Source organism: Bacidia gigantensis (assembly GCF_019456465.1).
Source record: "Bacidia gigantensis strain McMullin 20006 chromosome Unknown contig_49, whole genome shotgun sequence".
NCBI classification, from domain to species: Eukaryota; Fungi; Ascomycota; class Lecanoromycetes; order Lecanorales; family Ramalinaceae; genus Bacidia; species Bacidia gigantensis.
Genome location: NW_025408612.1, coordinates 108,327 through 133,343, shown reverse-complemented (window position 1 = coordinate 133,343; position 25,017 = coordinate 108,327). Strand labels below are relative to the sequence as shown.

General features: G+C 49.1%; 8 protein-coding genes across 8 annotated transcripts; 5 read left to right on the top strand and 3 right to left on the bottom strand.

Annotated features, from left to right (window-relative positions):
* Positions 1–929: 929 nt before the first annotated feature.
* On the bottom strand, positions 930–3,428 carry KY384_000114 (uncharacterized protein; the record flags this gene model as incomplete). Its single annotated transcript, XM_044808651.1, has 3 exons — positions 930–1,974; positions 2,442–2,823; positions 2,885–3,428. 3 exons carry the CDS (start codon positions 3,426–3,428, stop codon positions 930–932), a joined length of 1,971 nt encoding a protein of 656 aa, XP_044665404.1.
* Positions 3,429–3,800: 372 nt separating this feature from the next.
* Positions 3,801–4,940, bottom strand: KY384_000113 (uncharacterized protein; the record flags this gene model as incomplete). Its single annotated transcript, XM_044808650.1, has 1 exon — positions 3,801–4,940. One exon carries the CDS (start codon positions 4,938–4,940, stop codon positions 3,801–3,803), a length of 1,140 nt encoding a protein of 379 aa, XP_044665403.1.
* A 1,328-nt stretch (positions 4,941–6,268) lies between these two features.
* On the top strand, positions 6,269–7,364 carry KY384_000112 (uncharacterized protein; the record flags this gene model as incomplete). Its single annotated transcript, XM_044808649.1, has 2 exons — positions 6,269–6,312; positions 7,094–7,364. The coding sequence occupies 2 exons, from the start codon at positions 6,269–6,271 to the stop codon at positions 7,362–7,364; spliced, it is 315 nt and encodes a 104-aa protein (XP_044665402.1).
* A 188-nt stretch (positions 7,365–7,552) lies between these two features.
* KY384_000111 (uncharacterized protein) lies at positions 7,553–8,034 on the top strand (the record flags this gene model as incomplete). Its single annotated transcript, XM_044808648.1, has 3 exons — positions 7,553–7,698; positions 7,750–7,864; positions 7,915–8,034. 3 exons carry the CDS (start codon positions 7,553–7,555, stop codon positions 8,032–8,034), a joined length of 381 nt encoding a protein of 126 aa, XP_044665401.1.
* A 1,290-nt stretch (positions 8,035–9,324) lies between these two features.
* KY384_000110 (uncharacterized protein) lies at positions 9,325–9,790 on the top strand (the record flags this gene model as incomplete). Its single annotated transcript, XM_044808647.1, has 3 exons — positions 9,325–9,473; positions 9,523–9,631; positions 9,689–9,790. The coding sequence occupies 3 exons, from the start codon at positions 9,325–9,327 to the stop codon at positions 9,788–9,790; spliced, it is 360 nt and encodes a 119-aa protein (XP_044665400.1).
* A 5,044-nt stretch (positions 9,791–14,834) lies between these two features.
* On the bottom strand, positions 14,835–15,665 carry KY384_000109 (uncharacterized protein; the record flags this gene model as incomplete). Its single annotated transcript, XM_044808646.1, has 1 exon — positions 14,835–15,665. The coding sequence occupies one exon, from the start codon at positions 15,663–15,665 to the stop codon at positions 14,835–14,837; it is 831 nt and encodes a 276-aa protein (XP_044665399.1).
* A 3,277-nt stretch (positions 15,666–18,942) lies between these two features.
* Positions 18,943–19,737, top strand: KY384_000108 (uncharacterized protein; the record flags this gene model as incomplete). Its single annotated transcript, XM_044808645.1, has 1 exon — positions 18,943–19,737. The coding sequence occupies one exon, from the start codon at positions 18,943–18,945 to the stop codon at positions 19,735–19,737; it is 795 nt and encodes a 264-aa protein (XP_044665398.1).
* A 3,324-nt stretch (positions 19,738–23,061) lies between these two features.
* KY384_000107 (uncharacterized protein) lies at positions 23,062–24,177 on the top strand (the record flags this gene model as incomplete). Its single annotated transcript, XM_044808644.1, has 1 exon — positions 23,062–24,177. The coding sequence occupies one exon, from the start codon at positions 23,062–23,064 to the stop codon at positions 24,175–24,177; it is 1,116 nt and encodes a 371-aa protein (XP_044665397.1).
* Between the last annotated feature and the right edge of the window lie 840 nt (positions 24,178–25,017).

Sequence of the window (25,017 nt, the reverse complement as noted above, 5' to 3'; positions counted from 1 at the left end):
TCGTCAGGCCATCTTTTAGGCGTTGAAGCATCAGCTTCGTATATTCTCTCGATCGAAGTCGTTGTCATGCCGACGTAAGAACATGCGGCCCTTACCACTTGCGAGGTGCCATTAAACATGGACTTGGTATGATTGTTGCATTGAGGGATTTCAGTCAACCTACTCGTCCATTATCCCGCTTTTAAGGTCATCCCTATACGCTCATGACTTCTTCTTTATCTCGTAGCATTGGTCCAATGACGTGCGACGGGCAGCAATCAGCTGAGTTGCTGGATCATCTGCCATGTATTCTTCATGTAAGATCCAAAGGGTACCTGACACAGGCCATCGAAGCTGAAAAATCCTAGAAATTGTATCATAGCTCTGCGAGGTTATCGCCGAAGCCCTTCGCTCTTGAAAATTTGCCTCGTGAGTCATCAAAGCAATTGGTCACATGACGCGACCTTCTCTCTCTGTAGTGAAATGCTTGGAGTAGGCTGCAACTAAGCTTGAGATAACGAGTCTGCAGAATTCTCCAATAATTATGAGTGGTGCTGTACGGCGCTACTCCAAGATCGTCCATCCAAGGATCCCGCCCATGTGTCGCCCCCACAATCTAATGGTAACCGATACTGTTTTGTACATCGGCCAGATTAATCATGCTGGTCCATAGCAAGTCAGAGTCGCGAGGTTCAATGCTATACTAAGTGAGGATTCAGTGCCTGCGAGTATGCCACACTTCAAAGTCTCAAGGAATACTCGTTAAGGGCGTGATAGCTACATTGCCACATGAATAATCTATCACATATCCAACATACCGTTGGCGGAGTCTCGGCAAAAGGAGTGTTGCTCGTTTCCGGCGTAGCTCCCCACTTGTTTGCCGATATCCTTGTTGTCGCCGTTTCGGTGAGAGGCAAGCAATTCGAGAACATCGCTTTTAGAACAATGTATCACACCGACTTCTTCTCCATGACTTGATGTAGAGCTTCCTGAGCGTCCCAGTCCTCATTCTCAAGATTATCCTCAGCTTCATCGATCCATAACTTCCATGCCTCGGCGCTGGGGAGCAGGCCGTCACGTACCCATGTCGTTGAGCCTGCGAGATACATGGCCCTCCACAATGCATCAGTATAGGTTGCCGCCTGTATAGACGACACTATCGAAACCGTGAAAGCACTCATGTCCCAAGCGAGGACGTCCGGCACGGCAGTCATGAGCCAGTATGCAACATTCAAAACGGCATAGCAGAAGCCGATGGCCGCTTGCATAGTCCAACTGCAGTTTGCGAAAAGGACAACAGCCGCCATAATCATGAGCCCGCCGGCAGCCCCACCAAAGGCTTGAGATGATCGGCTTCCCAGCTCATAGTTGGCGATTTCAGCCGCGAAATAGAGGCGGCGACCGATGTGTTCGGGGCATGAGACCACAATGAAAGATCCAGCTCGGATCTGGATCACGATTTTATCCTCGGCTGCCCGACGACGGGCACGTCTTCCGTTGTCACTCAATGACCATAAAGATGCGTATCCTAGGGCAGAAGTGGCAAAGCAAGCCAAGAGCAAGGCAATGAGTGCTACCCCATCGTGAATGATGATAGACCAGATGATCAAACCGATGGACAACAAGCAGCTGATCATGGCAAGGACATTTAGAGGCGCAAGTGTGAGGTACGTGATTGGATGATCCACCTTTCCGTCTGAAATACGCACCTCCTGCACGCAGTATGCCGGACAACGCTCGATATTATGGATGAGGTTTGCCGCAAAGTTCAGACCTTCTCGCTTTCCCCCAGACCTTGTGCCAAAGACCTTGACGTCTTCAATGTATGGCAATGTCTTCGGTCTCCGTTCTCGAAGCAAGGCTTGTGGAGCAGGAAGTAGGCGAGGGAGCAGGCATACTTTGGATGCTGTGATTGTTTGTGCATGGATCTTGATGTTGCTTTCGCCGAGTACAGCGAGAATTGAGACGATCTCGAGTTTCCAGGACTCGCGAGAGCTGGGGAAGTTGAAGCTCCACATTCTTGAACCAGCTGCACATTTTCTGAAGGAATTCACGGCTGTTGTACGGCTGGTTCTTTAGCTAACCCCTTTGTAATGTTGATGGACCTGGCAGCAAGGGTTGATGAGGACAGGGATTATGAACCTCAGCCCGATCGAATTCAGCTTGGCTTGGCATGACGTCAGGCATCATGAACGCGAGGCATCTTCCGCTAAAAGCTTGAGGTGAAGGAAGAAAACAGCTTCACATCATAGGTTGCTGAACAGCGCCGGCAGCAGTTGAGGCGACCTAATCTGATGAACGCCGTTCTCGACATTGAAGAAAGTGCTCCGTGCCTGCATTGATACTCCCAATCCACGAAGCCCACAGCACTGGGTATGGCAATCTTGTAGCATAGACCTATGCTAGTATATGCAACTATTTTCTCTCTTGAGTCATTGCGACCTTCGCTTTAAGTGTCTGACCCATACAATATCTCACACACCCCACCAACAGGCACATCCATAACAGCATCCGTCCCCTCATTCCAGATGCTCTTCCAATCCATCTCATCCGGTGAGCTCAGCGTGATATGTGTTCTCTTGCCAGTCGCTCTCCTATTCTGCATTTTCCCCTTCCCATCCACCACGGCAATACTCGCCGCCTCATCCACAATATTTCCGATACTGTTCATCGGCAAGGTCAGGTATCCCGTGTTGTAGCTTGCGAGCGCGACATAAATGTATATGATCGTCATGACGAGGAAGGCGGGGATGGCGAGGGACCACCATCTGTCAGGGTAGTAGGAGACTCTGATGTATCCTTTGAGGACCGCTTCGGGGAGGTAGGACCAGGCGAGGTAGAGGACTGTGAAACGCGTGAGCCGTGATCACTACTTGAGTATTGCGGGAATATGAATGGAACGTACGGAATACAAAAAAAGACATGATGTAGACGAGGAAGCCGTAGTATTCGTATGTCGGCACCTTGGGGTGCGCGCGCGGAAGGTCCGTTATGCGCGCTGATTTTACCACAGCCGACTCTGTGTCCCCAGGCGTCTCGACGTCGGACACTTCCGGTGAAGAATGGCGAGAAGTAGTCGTGGAGAAGGAGGGTCGGAGGAGGGAGGTCAATGAGGGAGATGGTGGCAAGGGCGTGGGTGGCCGATTGTAGAATGGGGGCGCGAAGGTGTTGGACATCAGCAGTGACGAGCTGGAGTGGTGGAATATGGCGCTCTTTGATAGCGGAGGGCCTTCTGGCTCAGAGTCTGAGCCAGTGGCTTCGGAAGAGCTACCAGCTGGCTCGATGGAGAGTGGGGCGTCATCGTCGTCGGCCATGTTTGATGATGCCGCGGAGGAGCTGATGAATTGGTCTTGCTCCAGTGTGGGGGTTTCGGAGTCTGATGTTTCTTCATCAGGAAGCTCGAAGTTTTGGGTCGGAGTCGACCCATCGAGACCTCTGCTTGGAGCCATCGCGCTTTCCTGTGGAATGTATTTGATGTTGTTGGGGCTTGAATTCTGCCGTGGTTCTAAGCTAGTTCTAGAACTAGCTCATACCCTACCCGGCAGTCGGATTTATCGAACACTAAGCCCTATTTCTCGATGTTATTCACTCAACTCACTGTGTAATCTTGTGTGCACGGGTCTGAAAGTCTGATGCGAATCTTCCAAAGAGACTTATTAGCTATCTGACTAAGTCCATTCTGTCTGCTTTTACTTTAATATAAGTTATTGATATTAACAATGTGGACAATATCGTTCTTCGCCAACTCTTCCCTTCGTTAATTCGTTTCTACGTCTAAAGTACTCGAGTCAAAAGGACATAAATCTGTCCAAAATATATTTTCAACAGGACATCGGCTTCGTCTGAGCGTCTCCACTGATCGCCTCCCCCATTTCGTACCGGGCATCCATCTGAATTGGTCCGATTATTTCTCGCTTTGCAGCTGTACCGGCATATCTCACGGATCTTGAAGATTCCGATGAACCCTTGTCTCCCCAAAAGATAGGATCTTCATCTTTGCCCCAGTCGTCAATTAGTTCGGTCAGAGATCGTAAGTGGCCCCACGCAGCAGGCTGAGGTCCCTTTGGCTTCCGAAATGTGAGAATGGTGGTAAAAATGGCTAGATATCCCAGAAAGAACGCTAATATGAATAGAGAGAGATATTGCAAATAAAGGCCGGCCACTGCTGGCAATGCTGCCGATGATCCCGCTTCTCCAAACGCCCAATGAATTGCACCTTTCAACACGAAGAGTGTGACCGTGTCCCAGCTTTTACAAGCTCCAACAATGGCGTTGGAATCTATACGAGCGCCCTTCTTCGTTGTGGCACGTCTCCAGGCTTTCTCATCGCGAGTACAATTAACCACCAGCTCTACACAGTGCAATCCCAGTGTGAACGGTATTTGTACCAGAAACACCAATAATATGACGAAGAAATGAAAGCGATTTCCCGATACGTGTTTATCGCCATTAATAATATACGTCGTTCGATGACCATTGTTTTTGGACTGGGCGATCGTAACGCTAACATCAGTTCCAGAAGCCTCAGATACGAATTGAGCGATGAATGCCCACAACAATGCCGCGCCCGCTAAAATCCAAATGTATATGACGATCTTGATACTGGCAGATCTTGCCCTCCAAAGTCCCCTCTGCTTCTTTTCTGGATTGAGGGCCAACCATGTTCCGACCACTCTTGAAGACCTGCCATCTTGGGGTCCCATGTGACTTTTATCGCCGGAATAGCTGAGACGCTTATAAATGAGAGCATTGTTTAGAGAGTTCGAACTCCACGTTACTATCCTTGGCTTTGTGGTCATATATGCCCAGGTAGCGATGGAAGTCTGGCCGATCAGCGCAATTGAGAGCACAGAAAGCGCCACAAGGTTGACATAAGATTGTTTCTTATCGTAAGACATCACTGGATCACGTATATAGGAATCTTGAAATATCCTTGCAGCAGTGGCGTACGACAAGGTCATGAAGATGGCGTACGCCAAATTTGAGAGCCAGTCATTCGCTCTGGAAGATTTTGTTCTTGTGAATAGACGTAAGTTTGTATTGTATTTGAGCTGGCCTTCGTGGAAGAGTGCCCAACGAAGCGTTGTTGTATGAATGAGACCAACACATTCATTACATAAAGTAATAAAGAAGGTGAAGATCAAAGGAACGATTGTCTCGTAAGCTGCGCTTTTGTTCGAAGTGACAGCCTCTCCGGTAAGTCTAGGTGCACTGGCCGACTCTTTACCTGGTTGTTGATAAAGAACTATCACCGCGATAATGCAACCTAATGAGACTAGCCATGAGCAGCCCAACCCTATTAAGCAGACTTTGCGAGTCGTCAAGCCTTTGTCATAGGATCGAAGTGTCTTAGGTGACTCTACAGAGGAGACACTTTGAACCTGGACATGCTCAATGGGGCCCAGTGGAAGCGGCTTGTCAACAAAGATATTGTCACTCGCTCGGGCATGGATTTTGCCATGCGCCATCCATGGATTAGCCATTAGCACTTGTGCGACCTAATTTCGAAGGATTTTGCGATTGAAGGCATGGGAAATTGTGCGAACATTGCCAGAAGCCAGAAGTCTACGTTTAAGCTGGAGCCTGCGGGTCGCATATATACACTCTAACGTGGGAGCGGCGCGGAAAATTCATCCATGTCTCAGATGATCAAACACATCGCAGGGACCGAGGGGGCTGTGCTCAACCGCGCCGAGTATGTGTCAAAAGGAGCCTCGCGAGAAGCCCCATTCATGGCTGAAGAGACTTTGGAAAGCGTTCTTGGCAGTACTCCAGGCATCGCGTGGATGAGATACTCGTAAAGGGAGACCGTCCCATGAATGGTAGAAACATTGCTTGAATCTGCCACTCGCCACGTATCAACAAGCAAGCAGGTCAGCATACGACACGGTGTTACCATACACTGCCATGATGGCAGATGTCATTATAGCATCGGAAATTGGTATGGGACGCAAAATCATCGATGCTCAAAGACCTCGTCGACCCTAAGCAAATCATCGAAAAAGCTGCATGACATGCTTTCATGGTGTCGAGATGAAAGTGGCGAATACGGGAGAATTGCACTGCAAGTCCTAACACATTTATCACATCTCAAATGACCCAAGTGCGCGGATTACTCAGCATGTATTGGCTGACCCATCGACACTCAGGCCAAAGTGTCGTAGAGCGCCACCTAATCAGACTTCAACTCTGCTCCTCGGTACCTTGGACTTTCAAGTACACCCTTTGCACGCCGGACATAGCACCGCGACGTCTTCTTCGCTCGAACACAACGAATCTCCCCCTCAATATGCCTGGCACAAGTAACATTCGCGATTGGGATCTCATCATCACGTAAGCATGCAGTTCCACTTCAATCTCCTGCTGCTGAAAATCTCAAAGGTGCAACATCTGGTTCGCAGACGCCGAAAACGAGATTCTCAAGCTATGGAGAACGCGGTCGTATCCAGCCATGGAAGTCTTCGTGAGTTCGCCAATCACATCTTACAGCGACCCCTGAACATGTTCAATTTACAGAAACCCTATCCCCATGGCGCAGACTTGAAGATGCACCAGAAAGGCCTGTTCATCCGTCTTCAGGAACGATATCGTGCCAGGGACGTCTTCGAGGACGTGCACAAGGGCGTTTGGTGAGATTTCAAAGGGTGGGGTGGCGTCGAGGTGAGGGTAGCTGACGACGTGTAGTTTTGCTGAAATCGATGGGGAGAAATATGACATGTTTGAGTGCCATCGGCTTTCGTTCTATGAGGCGACGACGGATGATTTGATGGTGACCTAGGACTGTAGTCGGATTGAGAAGCCTCGGGAAGGGGACGATAGGAATAAGATGCTGTGCTCACGTCTCCATTACGTACGCTTTACAATGGTGACGTAGACACTGGAGAGTATGAATCACCTTTAGGCTCGTTGTTCGTCCCATTGCTATTCAGTGTGCTGGCAACAATCTGAATGAAATTGCATTACAGCCCATGCACCTACCGAATCTGACAGGTTATCGAGCACTTGCGCGAAACGGCCCAACTTGGATTCCTGTTTCCAGGATACGATAGAATGCTCTGGTTGGTGACTATACCTGCGGCCTAGCAGGCTGAGCATTTGAGGCAAATCCCTAGAGTGCTCACATCAACTCAACTACTGTCTTTGGATGTGGGTCTGATGCACGTCTTGAAGCCTCTTTGTTGAGAATCTTGTCTTTTGTCCAATGTGAGTTTCGAAGAGCAGATGTGATACGCGAGTGGAAACATTGCCACTACTTGGCTTTTCAGACTACGGTCGAGTCAGGGGTGTTTGTGGGTTTGCAACGCGCGGTTTCTATGCATGAGCAAGCGTTTTCGTCAGGTGGGGAGTCTGTGGTGTCCAGTAAGGGTTGGGAGTGGTATTTGTGATGGGGAATGGGAAACGGAGGCCAATGCGCTGCTTGAGAATGCTTGCTCTATATATTCGTTCATTTCCCTGACGTTTACTATTGTTATCCTTCTTCTTTCATCTCCATATTTCTCATTTCCGGATTTACAGATAACCTCTTTGCATTTTCTCAATACCCAGCTTTGGCTTTGGATTCAATCTAGCTACAATGGACTTCACAAGTCAACCCTACCGAGGCTCCAGCCGCCAGATCGATGAAAAAGACGGGCCCCCGAAGATCAAGATCTTTGATGCCGATATCGCATATCAAAAATTCACGTGGGATGGACGTGACCCTCGCCATCTTGTCGCAATGTTTGGGATCGATCTCGTTTTATCAATAGCCATGCGCTGAAAGCTTAATAGTTATAAGCCTGCCGACCTAACGATGGAAGAATTCGTAGGTTGGTGGTACAAAAAGGTCTCGCCGCGACTTCAAAATGGAAAACATTCGCTTTACATCGTTGCCATGGATCAACTGGTGAGAATAGTGTTTCGCGTTGCGTAAACGATTTACTGACCGGGGAAAAGCATCATAATGGAAAGAATGTGCCCGCTGTCGCTATCAAGTGCACAGCTACTGAAAAATCTGTGGATCTTGATAAGTACTTTGCTGAATTGAGGGAACGACAGAAGGCGCATAACGTGTAAGTGGACGCCTCAAAATCTGTGGAGAGGTACTGATCGTACATCTAGGCGCATGGCACCCATTAAAGACCTTGGGATTTATCTAGGCCCCCGGCGTGAAGGAGGCTATGTCAAAGTAAATTACGACAAAGAAATGAAGACGCCAGGTAGGTTAGCCTAAACTTGGAATCTATTTGACGTCTAACAAAGATCTTCCAGAGGCGATTACGTATGGCGGCTGACCTCCCAATGATGTCTTGAATCGAGGTCCGCGAATGATCGATAGAGGTCGAAAGGGGAGTGAGTGCCTTGGATAGTAAAGATTCAGCTCGATGGAAAATCATGCATAGAAGTCGAGATTTTCTTGACATGCACAGCTCTTCAGCATCACGGACAAATTTTTCTTGGGAACTTGGGTGGACTTAGATGGCCAACAACTAATAATTAATCAATAGAACATTTGCATGAGTTTTACATGCCAGACCTGCACCGACTCTCATGAAGCTGCGACTACCCTTCTTCAGAGTCTTTTTTAGTTGCGAATATTCCCTTTTTGTTGTTGTAAAGTTGCGACTACGCTTCCATAGCTCTTACTGAGATGCAAATATCCTACCTTTCTTTCTGTAATTGTGCAATCACCTTCTCTTAAATCCTATAAATATCCAACTGCCCTCACTCAACTCAAGTCTTGCAGAAATTCATGCTTTCGTAGTATTGGCGGAGTATCCAGAAACATGTAGATGTTTAGGAATTTGACGGTACGTTTCTTTTGGAGTGCACTATGGCGGGACATCCAAAGTAATAGCTCCTTCATCTAGAGAGGAGGCTGATGATACACGGACAATTCAGACTGTCAGAGACACATACGAGACAACAAACTTTGAACCAATAGCTTCAATGTTCAAGTTAATTCGGCGAGTACGTCGCACAACAGCTGCGCGGGTAGCAGGTTCAGATTTACTTGCGGAAAGCTCTCCACCTCATTGGCCTTCGACTTCAGGTTGCGGCGGGCATTAAGGCTTAGCAGATATCTAATCATTGCATCCTCTTCAATACTTGGTTGTACATGTCCGACACCAACTGAGTACTGCTGTGTCGTTCCGTGTCGTGAGGTCGGTAGCCAATGCTTACTGCGTGCGACACAAGTTGTACAACAATACGAAATGTTGCCACACATCCATCCTGGGCTATCTCCGAACGTACTGTGTCACCTCATTAGTCTGCCTATAAATACTGTACATGCGCATGAATGAAGTTCCTCTCCATCTTCAATCTATCAGATACCTCGATCTTGAAGTCGGTCGTGCAGCAAAGATGGTCCAACTAAAGCAACAATTCCAGGGCTATGAGTCCGTTGAGAATTCCAATAAAGATAAGAAGCCTTGCTTCGAAGTTGAAGCTGTTGAAGTGGAAGGAGCGCGTTTTATTCAGGATGAATCTCGTCTTCGACATCTGATCATAACGTGAGCTGCCAGTATTTTCATCTCGCGAAGATAAATGCTAACGATGCAGCTACAAACCCGCCAACTTCGATGCAGGTACCTTTATGAATTGGTGGAATCGTCGTCTTGTCAAGGAAGCACATGATGGTCCATTCCATATGGTTGCTCTAGACGTGCTCGTAAGTTGGCAACACCCAGAGAAACTACTTGTGGAAAGAGCTAAACTGACCTCATAGTTCTACAACGGAGAAGAATTACATGCCTTTGCAGTCCAACTAGAAATGGAGTCGTATGCGCCACAGGTGATCAACGTATTCAATCGGCTGGGCGACGAGTAAGCTGTTAATAAGGACGCTATTGAAACATCACTGACCTTAAGATAGAGGCAAGAAACCTTTTGGAACCCTGACGTATACTGAGATCCCACAAAAAGGTGAAGGGCATATTGAAATCACGCCGGCTCGCAGTTCGACCTTACCTAGTGAGTCAGATAATTACTCTCTATTTCTCGGATAGTCTGATTCTAATCACGTAAGATAGGAGTGGAATTTGTCCCACAAGGGAAGAAGCAGTAGGCCTTTCGGGAATCGAACTGAGGTTTAAGACGTCAAGATATGAATAGCGAGGGCTGGTGATGTACATGTCAAATGCAAGATATGAGATGCCCTCGGACCCGCCCGTCCGGTATCCAGTACTATTTGCATACAATTCAGTTGGTACAGGAATTGGAAACATTCCCCACTTGCATGCTGCAACAGTGAAACTGGAAGAATACTCCCCTCTTCAAGGAGCGCATGCTTTATTGTATCACGTCGCCTTCTTGACCCATATATGCTCAGGCGCTGCACACTTCAAGCCATAATTGAACTTCGATCTATCAAACACATAGCCTCAATTTTGACATCGATTTCACAAAAATGAAGGACCATCTGATCAACTACTTCAAAGGTCGCGATACTATTGAGAAGCATACTGCCGTCGATGAATCTAGAGTCAAGCCTCCCCCGTCGAAATCGAAGGAAAGAGATTCACACGTGCAGAGCCCGACCCTCGACATCTTGTCATAACGTCTGCTGCCAATAGGCCATCTTGAGAGGGCATGCGCTAACAATTGCGAAGCTACCAACCAGCTACCATTAAGGTAGAAGAATTCGTGGCATGGTGGAAGGAAAATCTCGTTGTGGGAGCGAGTAAGATTGGTGGTCCGTGGCACATGACTGCTTTGGATCAGCTTGTAAGCTGGCAGCATCAGGAGAGATCGTTTGCGGCGGAGAGTCCCGCTGACTTCGAAGGTCCATCATGGAGAAGAACTTCCCGCCGTCGCTGTGAAATTAAAAAATGAACTGCATGTATTACATGTCGCGACGGAGGTTAACAAGCTGAGCCACACGTGCGACAACATCTCATATAGTACTTCAAAAATGCTGACTCGTTGACAGACGTAAAGCACCTTTCGAAGAGATCGTTTGTACGCGGGTCCCCTTCGAGGGAAAAGAGCATGTCGAAGTGACGTTGACAGGCGAAGATGGAATGCCCAGTATGCCTGATTAGTGCTCGATATATTGCGATTTTCAAGGTCTCTAATCAAGTGTTTTTAGGAGCCATATTTGCCTGTGCCACAGAAAAGGATGATAGCAGAAAGAAGAAACGGTTTTGGATGTCTGGAAAGTCGCATTGAAGTCTGAGGCGTCAGAACATATTTCATCTGTGTTGATCATGCGCATTTAGCATGCATGATATGAGATAGACTCGAACCTGCCTGTTCGATATTCACGGGCTTCTGATGGGAAGGTTAGATAGAAGTTCGAAGGCCTCAAGAAGCATATGGTGGATTCTTTAATTGAGACAAGAAGCTTATTGGCCCGTCAAATCTCTTCCTGGGGATGCAATCCTTGAATTCCATATCGACTTTGCACGAGTAGCACGAAGAATATCCAAGAGGGCAATAGTCTAGAGTTTGATCTCAGCGTGAGATGAACCTCAAAACCGCTGGCCTGGTCCTTCCGGCCTCAAATGCGAATTGAATAGCAGCATGATAGACCAATATCACCTCTGTGATACGTTACGCCTCTCACGCACTTCAATTCCTTTCGCACATGTCTCGTTTAAAACAGTGTATCAGTGCTGTAGACCGATGGCTTGTCCATCGTTCGCGGCCTGTCCGACACTGGAGTTTGAAACGTCTGAATTTCAGGCCACACAAATCCAGGTCGCACAACCAGCGTCCTACTGATCAAACAATACATGCAAATATAAAGGACATGCCTATTCCATACTCCCTTTCATATTCTTTAGCTCTCCTCCTTCTCCTATAGCTCTTCAATCCATTGCTCGTCCACTTTCACTGTCAATAATCCAACTAGCTTGAAGCCATGGCAGCCTCAGGCGCCACCGTGCCTAATAAACACCACGTCAAAACTTTCAGCAGTCCGGAGTTCGATGGGTTTTTCATGTCCGTCCCTTCTTACCCATCTATCACTCCTTCTCCACACTCATCCCCTTCTCAGGTTCACGCTCAAGTCTCGCGATCCCGCCGACTACCCCCAGCCAGCCGATTACCATTTTAACCAACGAGTCAACGCAATCCTGGGCACCAGGCCAGAACGGACGGTGTGCCTTCTCCCTTCCCTCCTTCACCTCCCATCAAACGTTGCCCCCCCTGCCCTCCTGGCTTCTCTTTGAGTCCTGCTAATACCTCCACCCTCAGAAGCAACTCGTGACCCGCGGCCCCCCTCACATGTACCTTGCCGACGGAGAGCGGCAGAAATTACCAATACTCGCCTTCCGCGTACCCAAGCGATCTACCATGTCGACGATCGACGAAGACCTAGCGCGCATAGAGGGGGCCCGGCAATGGTACCAAGGGCAGGACAAGGAAAGATGGGGGAGAGTATCGTTCGCGCGTATACCGGAGGGGGGATCTGTCGAGATCTTCTTCACTAATGATGTGGGGGACAAGAGTAAGGGAATTGAGAATTGGATGCCTGGTAAGTACAGTCGATGGAGGCTGAGAGGAGCAAGTGCGCTAATGGGTTTAATCGAAAGAATGGTTTACGCGACCAGCTGCGCCGTCGACGGCCAGGCAATGAGGTCGATGATACTACGAGAGGTGAACGGAGGAGGATATAGCTTTAGACCGTGGCGTGCGAACTTGTCGGCCTGGATGCCTGATGATTGCATAGTCTCTTCCAAAAAGATTGTGTGAAAGTGGCTCGCGTGCGGTCAATGGCATTCTCTAGGTTTGCCCCCGTGGGTTCTTGTGTAGGCTTCTGTGTTGTAGACGTTATGCGAAATCTGGGGAGAGCGGGGAAAGTTCCAAGCATGGTTGAGAATAAGATCGTTTGCCAACTGTATGCAGGCTGTGGAATTGTGTATCCTACTTATCAAGAATATCAAATCATGGAAATCTGATCTTTCAAATCGGTCTTCCAGAGGCCATACCCGTTTGATGCAGTACTTTGGCGGAGCATGATCCTTAGAGACAGGGCTCTCTGCCGGGAAGAGAGCGTGTTATACATTGTTTGCTTCGAAAGTCGTTGAAAGTCACCCATGTGCAGGAGCTGTTCTTCCTCACGTCCCATTCATGCACGTCATCCGCGCTACCGAGTAGGATGCTGAAAATCCAATCTTGTGGTGTATGAAGTAGTAGTCAGGTCGAGGACATGCTACGAGAGACGCGCGTAGTCAGCCACGATTCAACCCCCTGGCCACATGCCACCCGCACACATGCATACTACCCCTAGCGTAGCCAAAAGTTCCAGCTTAGACGCACCAGATGGTATCGCACCCCAGAAACCCAGCTTACAAAGCTCCCCACCACCACTACCGTCAGAAATCTCACATTCCATTCCTAACGTACTAGAAGGCGCAATGGAAGCATACGCCCCCCCTGTCTGTCGTCCCACCCAAACCTTGCCATCAAACCCTATCCACGCGGCCGTCCCATCCCGCATCGCTAGAGTAACCTCGCGCATTGCTGACCCTTCCTAAGTAAAGTTAGTCTCACCGCCATCACCACGCCCCCCTCCCCCTCCCTCCCCCAACCACCACTCCACCATAAGCTAAGATAAGCAGCCCGTGGCCCCCTCCCCCCCCTTTACTGCCCACTCCCATCAATCCCACTCCTACTTAAAGCACGAGCGGGTGGCTTCCCCTAGCCCTTCCTCCCTAGCCCCCGGAAAGACCCGCTGTCATCTCACCCCCTCCCTCCTCCAAACTCGTCTGACACCCCCACCAGCCCATCTAGTACCCAAGGTCCGATACCTGACATTCGCATCGCATGTATCGTACCACGCAAGCGTCAGGCTTACCTCAGCTTTTCGAATTTAGTTGCAGGAGCCAAGAAAGCTGACGTGCGGATTCCGTTGGGGGACGCCATGATGATCTTGGCGTGTCGGAATTTCCACTCCCACCACAAAGGTTCCGATACTCTGGGACTGGAGTGTCATGGAGGAGATGGGAGAAGGCGCATTGATGGGTACGGCGTGGATGTTCGAAGGATGAGAAGGGGCAAGGGGGAAGAGGGAAGGTGGGGGGGCAGAGTTTTACCCGTATGGGCGGAGTAGAGGGGAGTAGAGATAGAGTTGGGAAACGGTCGCCCAGGGGTGGCCTGCAAGCTGGGGACGAGGCCGCGGGAGCGCCCGTGGGCAAGCCCTAAGGGTAGAGATTTAGGGCGAGGGCTTAGGGCACTCTCCCGGGGACCATGATCGGGAATGCGTGGCCTGTCTGGAATATGCGCATCTGTGATGTGACATTCAATGTCTTCGCTCGCCCCTCAAAGGCTCGGGGAACCCTTTCAGGCAATCTGAGTGTTGGCTCTGTCGTCGGGAAGGCTTTGTCGGCATTCATAGCATGGGCTTCGTTGATAGAATTAGTCGCAGTGTTGGATTTGGTCGGGGAAATTGATTCGCGGGAGTGGTCGATTTTGACTAAACGGGAATGATTACACATGCATTGGGGTATGAAGAGTGTGAGAGGTGACTTGACGGGTAGGAGAAAAGAGTAGTGTGGCTTTGAGGTAGGTCAGAAGTAGAGAGAACACCGTTGAGACGTGCATTTTTGGCTTTGCCGAAGAAGATTCAGGGGTTATGATGCATGGTGGCGAGATTAAGGGTGTGAAAGTTAGTCAGCATTCACAAGCGTAGACAGAGCTCGAAGGGTAAATGGACACATATTGTTGAATTTGCTGTGAAGCTAATTGTAGTCGTGTCTGTCTATGGTGAATGTCGTGCGTTACTCATGTCGTGCCGTCGAATGATGGGACTTTTCGTAAGATATCATATCCAGTTTGAAGAACGAGGGTGTCATATGCGATCAGTTGTGAAGTCGTAAGTTTCCTAGGAATATCAGAAAGCGTGCGAGACGAGGGCCGGAGACTGCTGGTCACCCGCACGCGCTTATGAGGCCCACGTCAGTCACGCTCGTCCTTTGGCAGACGTCTTTGACCGTGCGAGACAGTTCTTCTCTCAGCCACATCCGTAACATCGTGAAGAGATTCTTCGAGGCGTTGTCTTCGTAGGTTTCGGATAGTCGGCCTAGGCAGTCAATCATCGGTCTGACCTTTTTGAGGTTGCTAAGGATAAGCAGTCGGCGAATCGGGCCCTGCACTTCGTCGTCGGGCACGAACTTGCCAACACGCACAGGCTCGGCGGATAGCTTCGAGAGGATTGCTGGATTAATCGTCTCCATATTCTCGTGATCCCAGGGGCGCTTCCGATAGGGCGAGTTTACACCCGTGCTTGATTGACTACTCATGGGCGTAGTAGTACCAGACGGGTGAGGAAAGAGAGGATCCACTGGAAGATACGGGTCTAAATCCCCTGACTTCGAACACGCTCGGCGGTGCCAGGCAAGAATCTTGGTGATGATAGACCCTAAAAGCATCGCCATGTCTGGTTTCCTGGCGCAAGTGCATTGCAGCATCTCAAAAATCCGCGTGATAGCTCGCTGATTGACCCTCAAGATTTCATCAAGAGTTCCGGCTTGCAGATCATGATCATCGGTCCAAGCATAGGCGTATGGATTGGTAAAGCTTTCGCTAGAAATACCTGCACCTGTACAAGTTTCGAGAGCTGTCATTGTGTCCCAGGCGATTGCAGCACAACTATTCGGTCCTTGGCCACAAGCAGGATGTTGAGGATATGGTAACACATCTCTGGAAGGCGCTGAGTCGGGTGGAGATGAGCTCATCGGTGTATCCGGGGCATCGTTCATGTCAAAATCGAAAGTATTTGAGAATTCCGAAGATATCGTTGGTGAATTCCCCCAGAAGACACGTACGAAGGGTCAAAGTTGGACATTGAAGGCGTCATGGATTCTACTGCATCCGAAATCATATACGAAGGCGGTTCATATTCCGAGTACGTTGGCGCAAAAGGTGCCGACGACTGATCAGCGTGCTTCGAAGCCTCGGAGGTCTGCGGCGAAGCGTCAAGCCAATCTTGCCCAAAATGCACACTGATGTCGATGTTTTGTGCCGAAACATCGCCCAAGTCAGTCACTGATCGTTGAAGATCCAAGTACGATTCCTTGAGCATCGAAGAGTAGGATTCCTGTCGTTCACCCAGCCGTGGAATTTGAGCGCTTGTTCGCCGTTCCTGTCCAGGCAGAGAAGACGTAGATTGCTGGGGCTTCTTACGTTGGGGTCTCCCATGTCGGAGAGAAACGCCGTACACGCATTTGAGCTGCATTGAAGTACAGCGCTCGCAAGCGGGACGTTCTTTACTACATTTGACCTTTGCCATGCCACAAGAGTCACATGAAAGGCGAAGATTCGGTGGCTTCGCAGTAGACTTGCCTGCAGTCTCCGCTCGTGGAATGTAGGTCGACATGATGGGGCGGAGTATTCGAAGTCTGGTATCGACAATTAGGTGGACAGGACAAGATATGGTATGGGTTGTCTGATGAAGCTTAAGGATGCGATGTCAATGTCTGAGGATTTCAAATCGCTTCACTTATCAGTGACCGCTGGCATTGATTGATGAGGTGAGAGTACTGGAGCTAAGATGACAGGCCGAAGGATTACGGACGGGAACGATCGGTGGTGTCGTCGGAAAGAGTAGTTTCCGGAGTAAGCACAGAGCTTGGCCATTGCGAAGCGAAACTCATAAATCTCTCCTGCAGTCATCGGCAAAATTTATGAGAATTGTGAACATTCCCATTCTCAGCATCTTTCAGTCCACATGACGATGGACAGCATTTGTAGAGACCGGTTGGGAAGATTTGGGCACTTCTTCGGTGATTTAATTCGCCGACGTTGTATTGCCGGTGTCAACGGTCAAGTAGCCGATATGGGAGGCCGACAAGCCTGAGTCCTGTAGCTCGTTTCACCATAATTCCTGCGAGCACAATAAACTTGCGAAGATTAGTGCATTAGACCCAGTACATTGCGTGGTCAAGTTGGTGGCCTCATTGCTCTCTGTAAGTAAGATCATACGACTAATCCGACCTCAGGTTCCAAAATCCAGCCACCAGTCAGAAGGAGATCCTTGCGACCAGGGTCCATCCTGCATGGCATGTCTTACCTAGCTAGGCGGGGTATGGAGCTGATTTCATAAGCTGAATAATCGAGCCAATCAATAAATACCACCCATCCATCCAAGGGAGCCGCTTGTAAGGCACAATTGACCTTGGGGTTTCCCTCGCGTGGCCTCCCGCGCCGCAACGAACTGTGATCTACTCCTTAGACCCTGGCCTTAGCCACAAACCGTAGTAGAGATTCCAGGTACTGCCTAGCATCGGGCAGGAAAGCGGCAGCTAGATGACGCAGGAATGCTATAAGCTGCGCCCACATCAAATGCTGATGCAAAGCCATGCTCAGCTAAGCATCGCGTCAGTCACTTCCTTGTCATAGGTCAGACAGGATTACCGAAAAGAGACTCGGGAATCGCCTTTTTTACCATTCAAGATGAAGGCGTAGTGTGCGTGTACAATGATGTACACGCATGCCACTTGCGTTTGGGTCATCTTCCAAGTTGCTGTTCATTCAAACTCAACCACCGTGGAATCATCGAGGGGAACGGCTGCAAGCTGAAGAGACTGCAATCTTAAATGGACCGCGCGTTCTTCATTAATTAATCCAAGTCTTTTATCGGCTACGCTGATTAAACGACCTGATCTAATTTGGCCTTGAAGCAAACCTAAGGATTGAGCGCTATTGCCAAACCAAGCTATCAGGCGCAAGAAAAGCTCCAATCCTAACGAGATTGGCACATGGCGTTCCTGAAATTAGCGGACACATGGCGGTGGGAAGGCCCGCAGTAGGATCTTAATGTGTGACTCTCGCTGTATGAACTAGACAGACCCGATTTAGTATCAGAAGGCAGAAGCACAGTAGCTTTGCGGTATTAGATTGTTCCGCTCAATTCTGCTGCAGGGGCTGCAAGGCAAGGTACTAAATTATCGGCTCAGTGCTAGACACAGAAAATGAAAGCTTGTATATTCATTACTTCATCATTCGCCATTCTGCGTGAGCACTTTCGACGAATCTTTAAGCATGGGAGTTTGTAAAGTCCATCTCTTCGGCCTGGTACCGTAGACACAAGACAGTACCACCAGCCACATTGCAGTGTCAATGTGATGAGATCATGGTCCAATTGTTCAAGCCTCGTACGTAGTCGTTTAGTCTTCCCGACCTCTTGCCCTTCAAGCCTTGCATAATGTTCCGCGGCGGTTGATCTATAAGAGGGATGGGAGTGCAAGACAATCGTTTCATCGAAGCCCATAAGGGAGTGCAACTCACTGTTTGTACCTTAGAGACAGGGGTGGACGCTGTTGTCTCGGGCAGAGGAAGCGCAGCAGTCGTCCATGTAGGGTCCTGCACGACGAGGGAACCCTGGCCTGGAGCTGGCCTGGAGCTCTCATCTGCCTCGAGCCTTCATATCTGTCTCGACTCTTCCTATACCGGTCTCAGTCCTGAGATCGTAAAGCTTGCCATTGACCGCGATAGGGAGGAAGAGCGGCTCTTGCAATTTCCCACAGACCATCCGTAGTCCTACTCTTGGACATTTCATGCGTGAGGTGTAGGAGTGTCGCAAGCAAGCCTAGAAGCACTGATTCACAGGATGAACAGCACTGCGTACCTCCTCCTCCATGGAAGCTGTCATTCCAATGTTGCAAAGGTTCAAGCTGGAAGCCTGAGATCGCCGAAATCTCCACGCCAAGACTTTGCCAAGAAGTCTTATGTAAGCGCTTGGCACCTCTTGTCGATCGGCTTGGTGGGCTTAAAATCACACAACTACCTATGTCCACCCCATAACCTGACAGTACGAGTCTTACGTACATGTGGGTTCATTGAGTACCTGATGAAAGTCACCGAGAAAGTGGCCGAGCTCCTGTAGTGCTGACAGGCGTCCGACAACGGGGAAGTGAAGTACTTAGATTCAGACACTGCTAGACTTGGAAACGTCCCTCTAGCACAAAGCGATTGAACCTTGAGCGCAAATTCAACCCTTCGAACCATAATTAGACGCCTCTTCTTTCGTGATCGAACATGGTACGCCCAGCGACCTCAGTACTGCTACAAGGAGTCCCCCAGACAGCTACGCAAACTCTTTTCCTCTTTCCGGATGGAGCAGGCTCAGCCTCAGCTTATATCAAGCTTCCGAAGATCCGTCCAGATCTTGCGGTTGTCGGTCTCAATTGTCCTTTCGTACGACACCCGGAGGAGATGACATGTACACTGGATGAACTGGTCGGCTCCTACCTGAACGAAATCCGCAGGCGCAAGCCAAGCGGCCCCTACAACTTTGGTGGCTGGTCAGCAGGGGGCAGTCTAGCCTTCAAAGCAGCGTCAGAGCTCATATCGCAAGGTGACGAAGTCTCCAGCTTGACTCTGCTTGATAGCCCGGCGCCACAGAAGTTGGGAAAGCTGCCGCAGCGCTTCTTAGACCACCTGCGTGAAGCTGGAGTTTTTCAAAGCGGCGTCCCGGGTGGACCAACCAAAGAGATGCCTAAAACACTCATGCCTCATTTCAATGGCACCATGGAAATCATGGCTGGCTATCGTCCCAAGCCTCTTCCTGAGGGCAAGTCACCCAAGACTACTATCATTTATGCAACCGATTCAGCTCTGAAGGGAGACAAGGCATTTGCTTCGCAACCTGGTGATCCGGATGACATGAAGTTTTTGACCGAGAACAAGACCGATCTCTCCGCTACTGCGTGGAAAGAACTGGTCCCTGGTGTAGAAGTCAAGGTAGAGAGGGCAGAGGGGGCAGATCATTTCAGTCTGATGGTCTGTAAATCGCATGAGGTCGGTGTGTGGCCATTGCTAATATTTACTTAGAATGATATGACATATACCCAACAAATTGCTATCATTCTCAACACCGCGACGATGAAGGAGGAACCATAGTCTTGTGTGAAAAGAAGCTGTATTCGCCCGCTCCAAGTTTTTCGCACAAATCATACATAACAGCCACCAAAACACGATTTTGGACTTTGATTGGAGACTCCGTGAGCCTTTCGGCACACGAAATGTCTTTGATAGCCGCGAAATTTCAAGTTGCATCAAGATATCATCAACTTGAGAATCTAACTTAGATGGGAGTATTACGGAATTACCAATCAAAGCAAAGCAGCTACGCCGCTCCGAACGGCAATACAACCAGATGCGGGCTACACAATCCCGTGAGTTGAAGCGCCGTAAGGTACCTTTTTTGAGTGAAATCCAACAGACTCCCTCTGCTAATCACTTTTCGAATGATCGAATTTCAGTGCTATTTTCCGCATTACGAGAGTTGAGACTTATCCAGGTCCAGACATTTCATGAAACAATATTGTTTTCAAGCAAATAATCACGACTTCTTCTGGTTGCATCACAGTTCCCATTGCGGACAGTTGCCACGGTAGCACGTTCCAAAAGATGCTTCAACCGAGTTCTGTGGACTCCTAAATAATCGCCTGCAAATGGCACTAAAGAAGACTTCCTGTGTTCCGGTTCTCAGCATCCCTTTCATTTTTCGTCATTTAAGGTGCCGTGGATGCCAACTTACTGCAGCATACCACTGATAATTCGTCGCACTCTTCAATGTTCCACCCTCCAGACCTTGCACATTGAAGGGCTCCAATCTCAGGATTGTATGCGCCATGATTGGGCCAAGAAGTGGGTCAAAGTTGTTTAAGAGATAATGTTGCCAGAACTCGACACCGAGGTGGTCGTAAATTTTTCCAGTTCCAGGTCTGCAAAATTCAGCTTCAAGCCCAAATGATCTTAAAGTCGACAGAGAAGCTGCAATTACTTACAGGCCTTCTGCGACCCAGGGCAGATGACTACCACCATCAATCTTCGCTTTTTGCCAACATCAGCGAAATTGAATGCTTACAACATTTCGTGCAGCATAATCATCGGCCCAAATGTCATCTGCTCGCTCACTGTCGTTCCAAGCGCCCCACAACTTGGCCTTCTCACATTTCCTATTCCTCCGATTCCCAGATTCTCGAAAAAAAAATCGCAAAAAACTATCCACATTCCGCCTCCCCTCTTCCATCGCCTTTCGTCAAAGAATGCTGTGATGCCTTTGATCATCCCACAAGTACCTTCGGGATCATCCGCGGTTATAATGACGTTGGAAAATGAAGGAGAGCCGTTGATAAAGTCGCCGCCTATGATATTGTCGAAAACATGATTCACAGCAGTCCGCGATGTTGGGGGAAAGTAGTTAGCGAAGATGTGGGCTCGGCGCCGTTCTAGAAGGCTGGTATCATTGAGAACGTAGCCGGCTATGTCGATGGCGGAATGGAAGAGGGACGAGAGGAGCTGACGACGAGATTCGTCGTCACTTTGAAAGCTCACTCCGGAACCGGCACTAGGTGGATAGCTGGTCAAGATCTTCCCTTCAGTCCAGATAGCTGGGTCGAGGAGGCAGGCTTACAGTCCGCTTTCCACCTCATATGCAGCAGATACTGATACGCAAAGCAATGTAAGACCAAGCCACACTTTCCAGGACCGCATCTCTCTCGTAAGTGGGCGAGAAGCAAGTTTATTTGCCAAATCTTTCAAGGTCACAATACCAAGAGTCACGCATAAGGCCAAAGCATTTACAGTTTTCGCGACATTATGATGCGCCAAGAAGGTTCAAGACCAATTGACACTGACACCGCCACTAAGGCCTTGCCAAAGTAAGACATTGACGCTGTTTGTGAGCACCGATCAATTAGTCCTATGGCTCGTCAAGCTCAACGAGGACTCTCCGTAGCCGTCCGGTACTACGCGTCATTGACTCTAGATCAGGCCTCTTTTACACAGCCACAGGCTACGGATTGCAACACACTCATCTATGCTCCACTATTCACTCTCAAAGGGGTATGTTTCACTATCAATAATGTCGTGCACAAATCTACTTACGAAGATCTATCATTGGTGGTTTTAAATGAATGGAGACTCGCAGCTCCGCCCAACGGGTGCAGCTCCTCAATATCAAAAGGCTTGATGAAATCCCTGTCATCTCATTGAAGATGAGTCGTCTGTGTACCAACCCAGGGGGTTCAAAGGAGGTGATGCCCTCTGGTTTGGCTCTTCCGATCGCTCCCTCCTTCTTTGTTGGATGGTCATGCCCCTCGTTCGCGCGCGAATGAGGGTTGAAAGGTCAATCGACGCCCTTTCACAGCGCAAATCGTTCATCATCTCCTCGGTCCTTCATTTCATTTGAGAAAATAAAGAGATTGAGTAAGCAGAGGACGGAACATGTGTGGTCAAGAAGATGCGTAGCTGAGGTACATACATAATGATAGGAGGGGTCTGTGGCGCAGAGGTGTGCAGGATTGTCAGCGCCGATCATGCAGGCTTATGAATGTCCCCGCATCTACATGACAACTGTCACGCAACCTTATTGGATTGCGATTCGGTCAAATTCAGGCAGCCATTACTTCGCGTCTCGTTCAGATTCAGGCAAGTATTGACATTGAAGTACTTTGCATTCCTTTGCCTGAATTTCTCAAGGTTAGCTCACTACCGCCCCAACGAGTATCACTCCCGCAGAATTGCAGACGGCCTCACCTCGGCAGCACCAGCATTCTGAGTTGATCTTCTGACATGCATAACAGAGTCCACATTCTCTGCCCAAGCCTTGGAGCGAACGAGAGGGGTTTGCCAATCGATGAGCTCTTTCTGATTTTGTAGCGACAGCAAACGTAAGAATGTTCGATAGCTTGAGAGTCAATTTGAAGCAGGTATGCTCGGAACTCTTCCACGCCGGCAACTTCCACTAAAGACCTGCAAGCTCCTCCACTAGGTTACTCAGGTGGATATGCCCAGAATAGGATACCGTCCTTTCCGGCGACTCATTGATTCGAAGGAAATGCAAAGACTACTCGGATCCGCAAGCCACTACAGACAGTCTGCCTATCGTTGAGCTTGACGCAATGTAGGAACTTCGTCAAAGACAGATACATACAAACCTTGAATCTTCGGACATGGTCGCCTGCGCACTCGACGGCGCTGCAATCCGGTCTTTCACCGAACATTTGGCCGATGATTGGGTATAAAAGTGGGCTCAACAAGTCTGTCCTTCATTATTCTTTACACTTCACTGCTCTCGCACTCTTCAAATCCTTTCTCCTCATCACAATCATCAACTTCCAACACCAAACTCTCTTTGTCTTCATCAAAATGCACGTGCAAGTACTCTCATACGCTTTTGGCTTGCTGGGTACTTTCCATCTTGTTGCAACTCATTGTGTTCCCCCTCAAGTTTACCAAGACAATTCTAATCCACATGACGACCTATATGCGATTGAGGATGCTGTTGGTCAATCAGTCCTTGTGGGATCGCAGAAAGGACAACAGAACACTCTTCTTGCTGGCAACAGGATGATAAACGAGTCCAAGCTTGTCGATGCAGTCAGAAGTCAATATCTGGCTAAGTATCCATCCGAGATGAAAGCCTCGCAGCATCTCGTTCACGTCACGGGTACCCAGCAAAACCGAATCAATTACGGCTGGGGCGACGCCAGAATGATCGACATCCAATTCCCTCTAATGGGTACTTGCAAACCCAAGGTTTCCAAGAGTAAAGAAGTTGCCGAAGGCATCTATTGCGGCCAAGAGGCTGGATGCCAGGTCACTCGACAAGTCACCCTTACCGATGGCTACGAAAGCACTCTTGGTTTCGGCATCAGCACTACTATCAGTGCAGAAACGGACATTGTGTTCGTCAAAGCTTCCATCGCAACGACGTATGAATTCTCCTACGAATATAAATGGTCACACAGCGAGTCGTCCACGAATTCGTACACTTTCAACCTGCTCAAAGGCGAATATTGCACCCCGAGCATGGTTCATCTGAATCTCGAGTGCGATGTCGCGTCCGACATTGTCTTTTATGACACCACCTGGGACGACGGCCCCGAGAATATGTGGTTAGAGGAGAACAACCACCGGATGGGCGGACCTTACCAATACGGGCAATGGTGCCGGACAATGCACCTCAAAGAAGACATTCTCAAGCAAGACAAATACTTCGACGCCGTGCTGAAGGAGGATCCCCCCAGAGGAAAAGCATGGTTGCGCCCTTCGAGCGAGCTCAATAAATACAAGAAGAATAGCAATGACAAAGACATCCACGATGACGAGGTTGTGATACGCAGAGGTGAAAGGGGCCGTGGTGGTGACTTCAGCCAGGTCTTTGTCTGTAAGAGATATCTGCCTTCAACGCAGCGAGAAAAGACGGATGTCCCTGTTCATGGGAGTTCGAACAAGCTTCTAGGCTTTATTGGCTGCATTTGAAGATTAGGGCCTTAATTATCGCCTTTGAGTGTGCTGGAACGATTGTCGAGGAATGCTCGGTCCTGTAAACCCAAAAAAGTCACTGGCTGGATGGTGTGTTGGATGGGGCACTAGGAATGGTGAAGATGCGAGGTGAGACTGCAAAGGACGCCACAAGGAGGTTCTAGGCCTGATTTCAAATTTGGAAGCGAAGAACATGCATACAATCTTTTCCGTGCTCTGTGCCAATCTTGATTGATGAAACGTATGATGACGGCAGTAAACAATGTACTACCCCCTGAGGCAAAGAAGTCAAGACGTTTGCCTCGTTTGGAGCATGCCTCTCTAAGATCAATGCTCACGTGTAGAGCTGAGTAATTAATATCTGCACTCCCAACTTGCAACTCGCCTACCATACATATCTCTGGCCGCTTCTTTATAGGTGAGCCCATCTGAAAACCCATACACGACATGCGTATGACAATGCAGTAAGGACAAAGAGCACTCAAATCGCGTCGTCCTCTTCGCCCACACGATCAAGCATTGCAAAACAACTCGCACCTTTCCAACTTCAGCACACCATCGTGCTCGCAGAAGACGAAGCGACTTACCACCAGTAGTAACACACCATGCCCTCCTCATTCGCATAATCCCCGTAGCCGCAATCAGTCGCGTTCCAAGCCCGTTTGTCCTGGCCATTGATCCTATCCCGTCAGCCTGTCTGCCTTTCCCTCCTCCCCATTCCTCCCCTCCTACCGCTGCCTCCATCCCCTATTTACACATCTCCCCAGACCCCATCTCCCCAAACACCGTAGAAAACAAAAAAAAAAGCCGCTTGTGGAGGAAACATACCTAAACCAC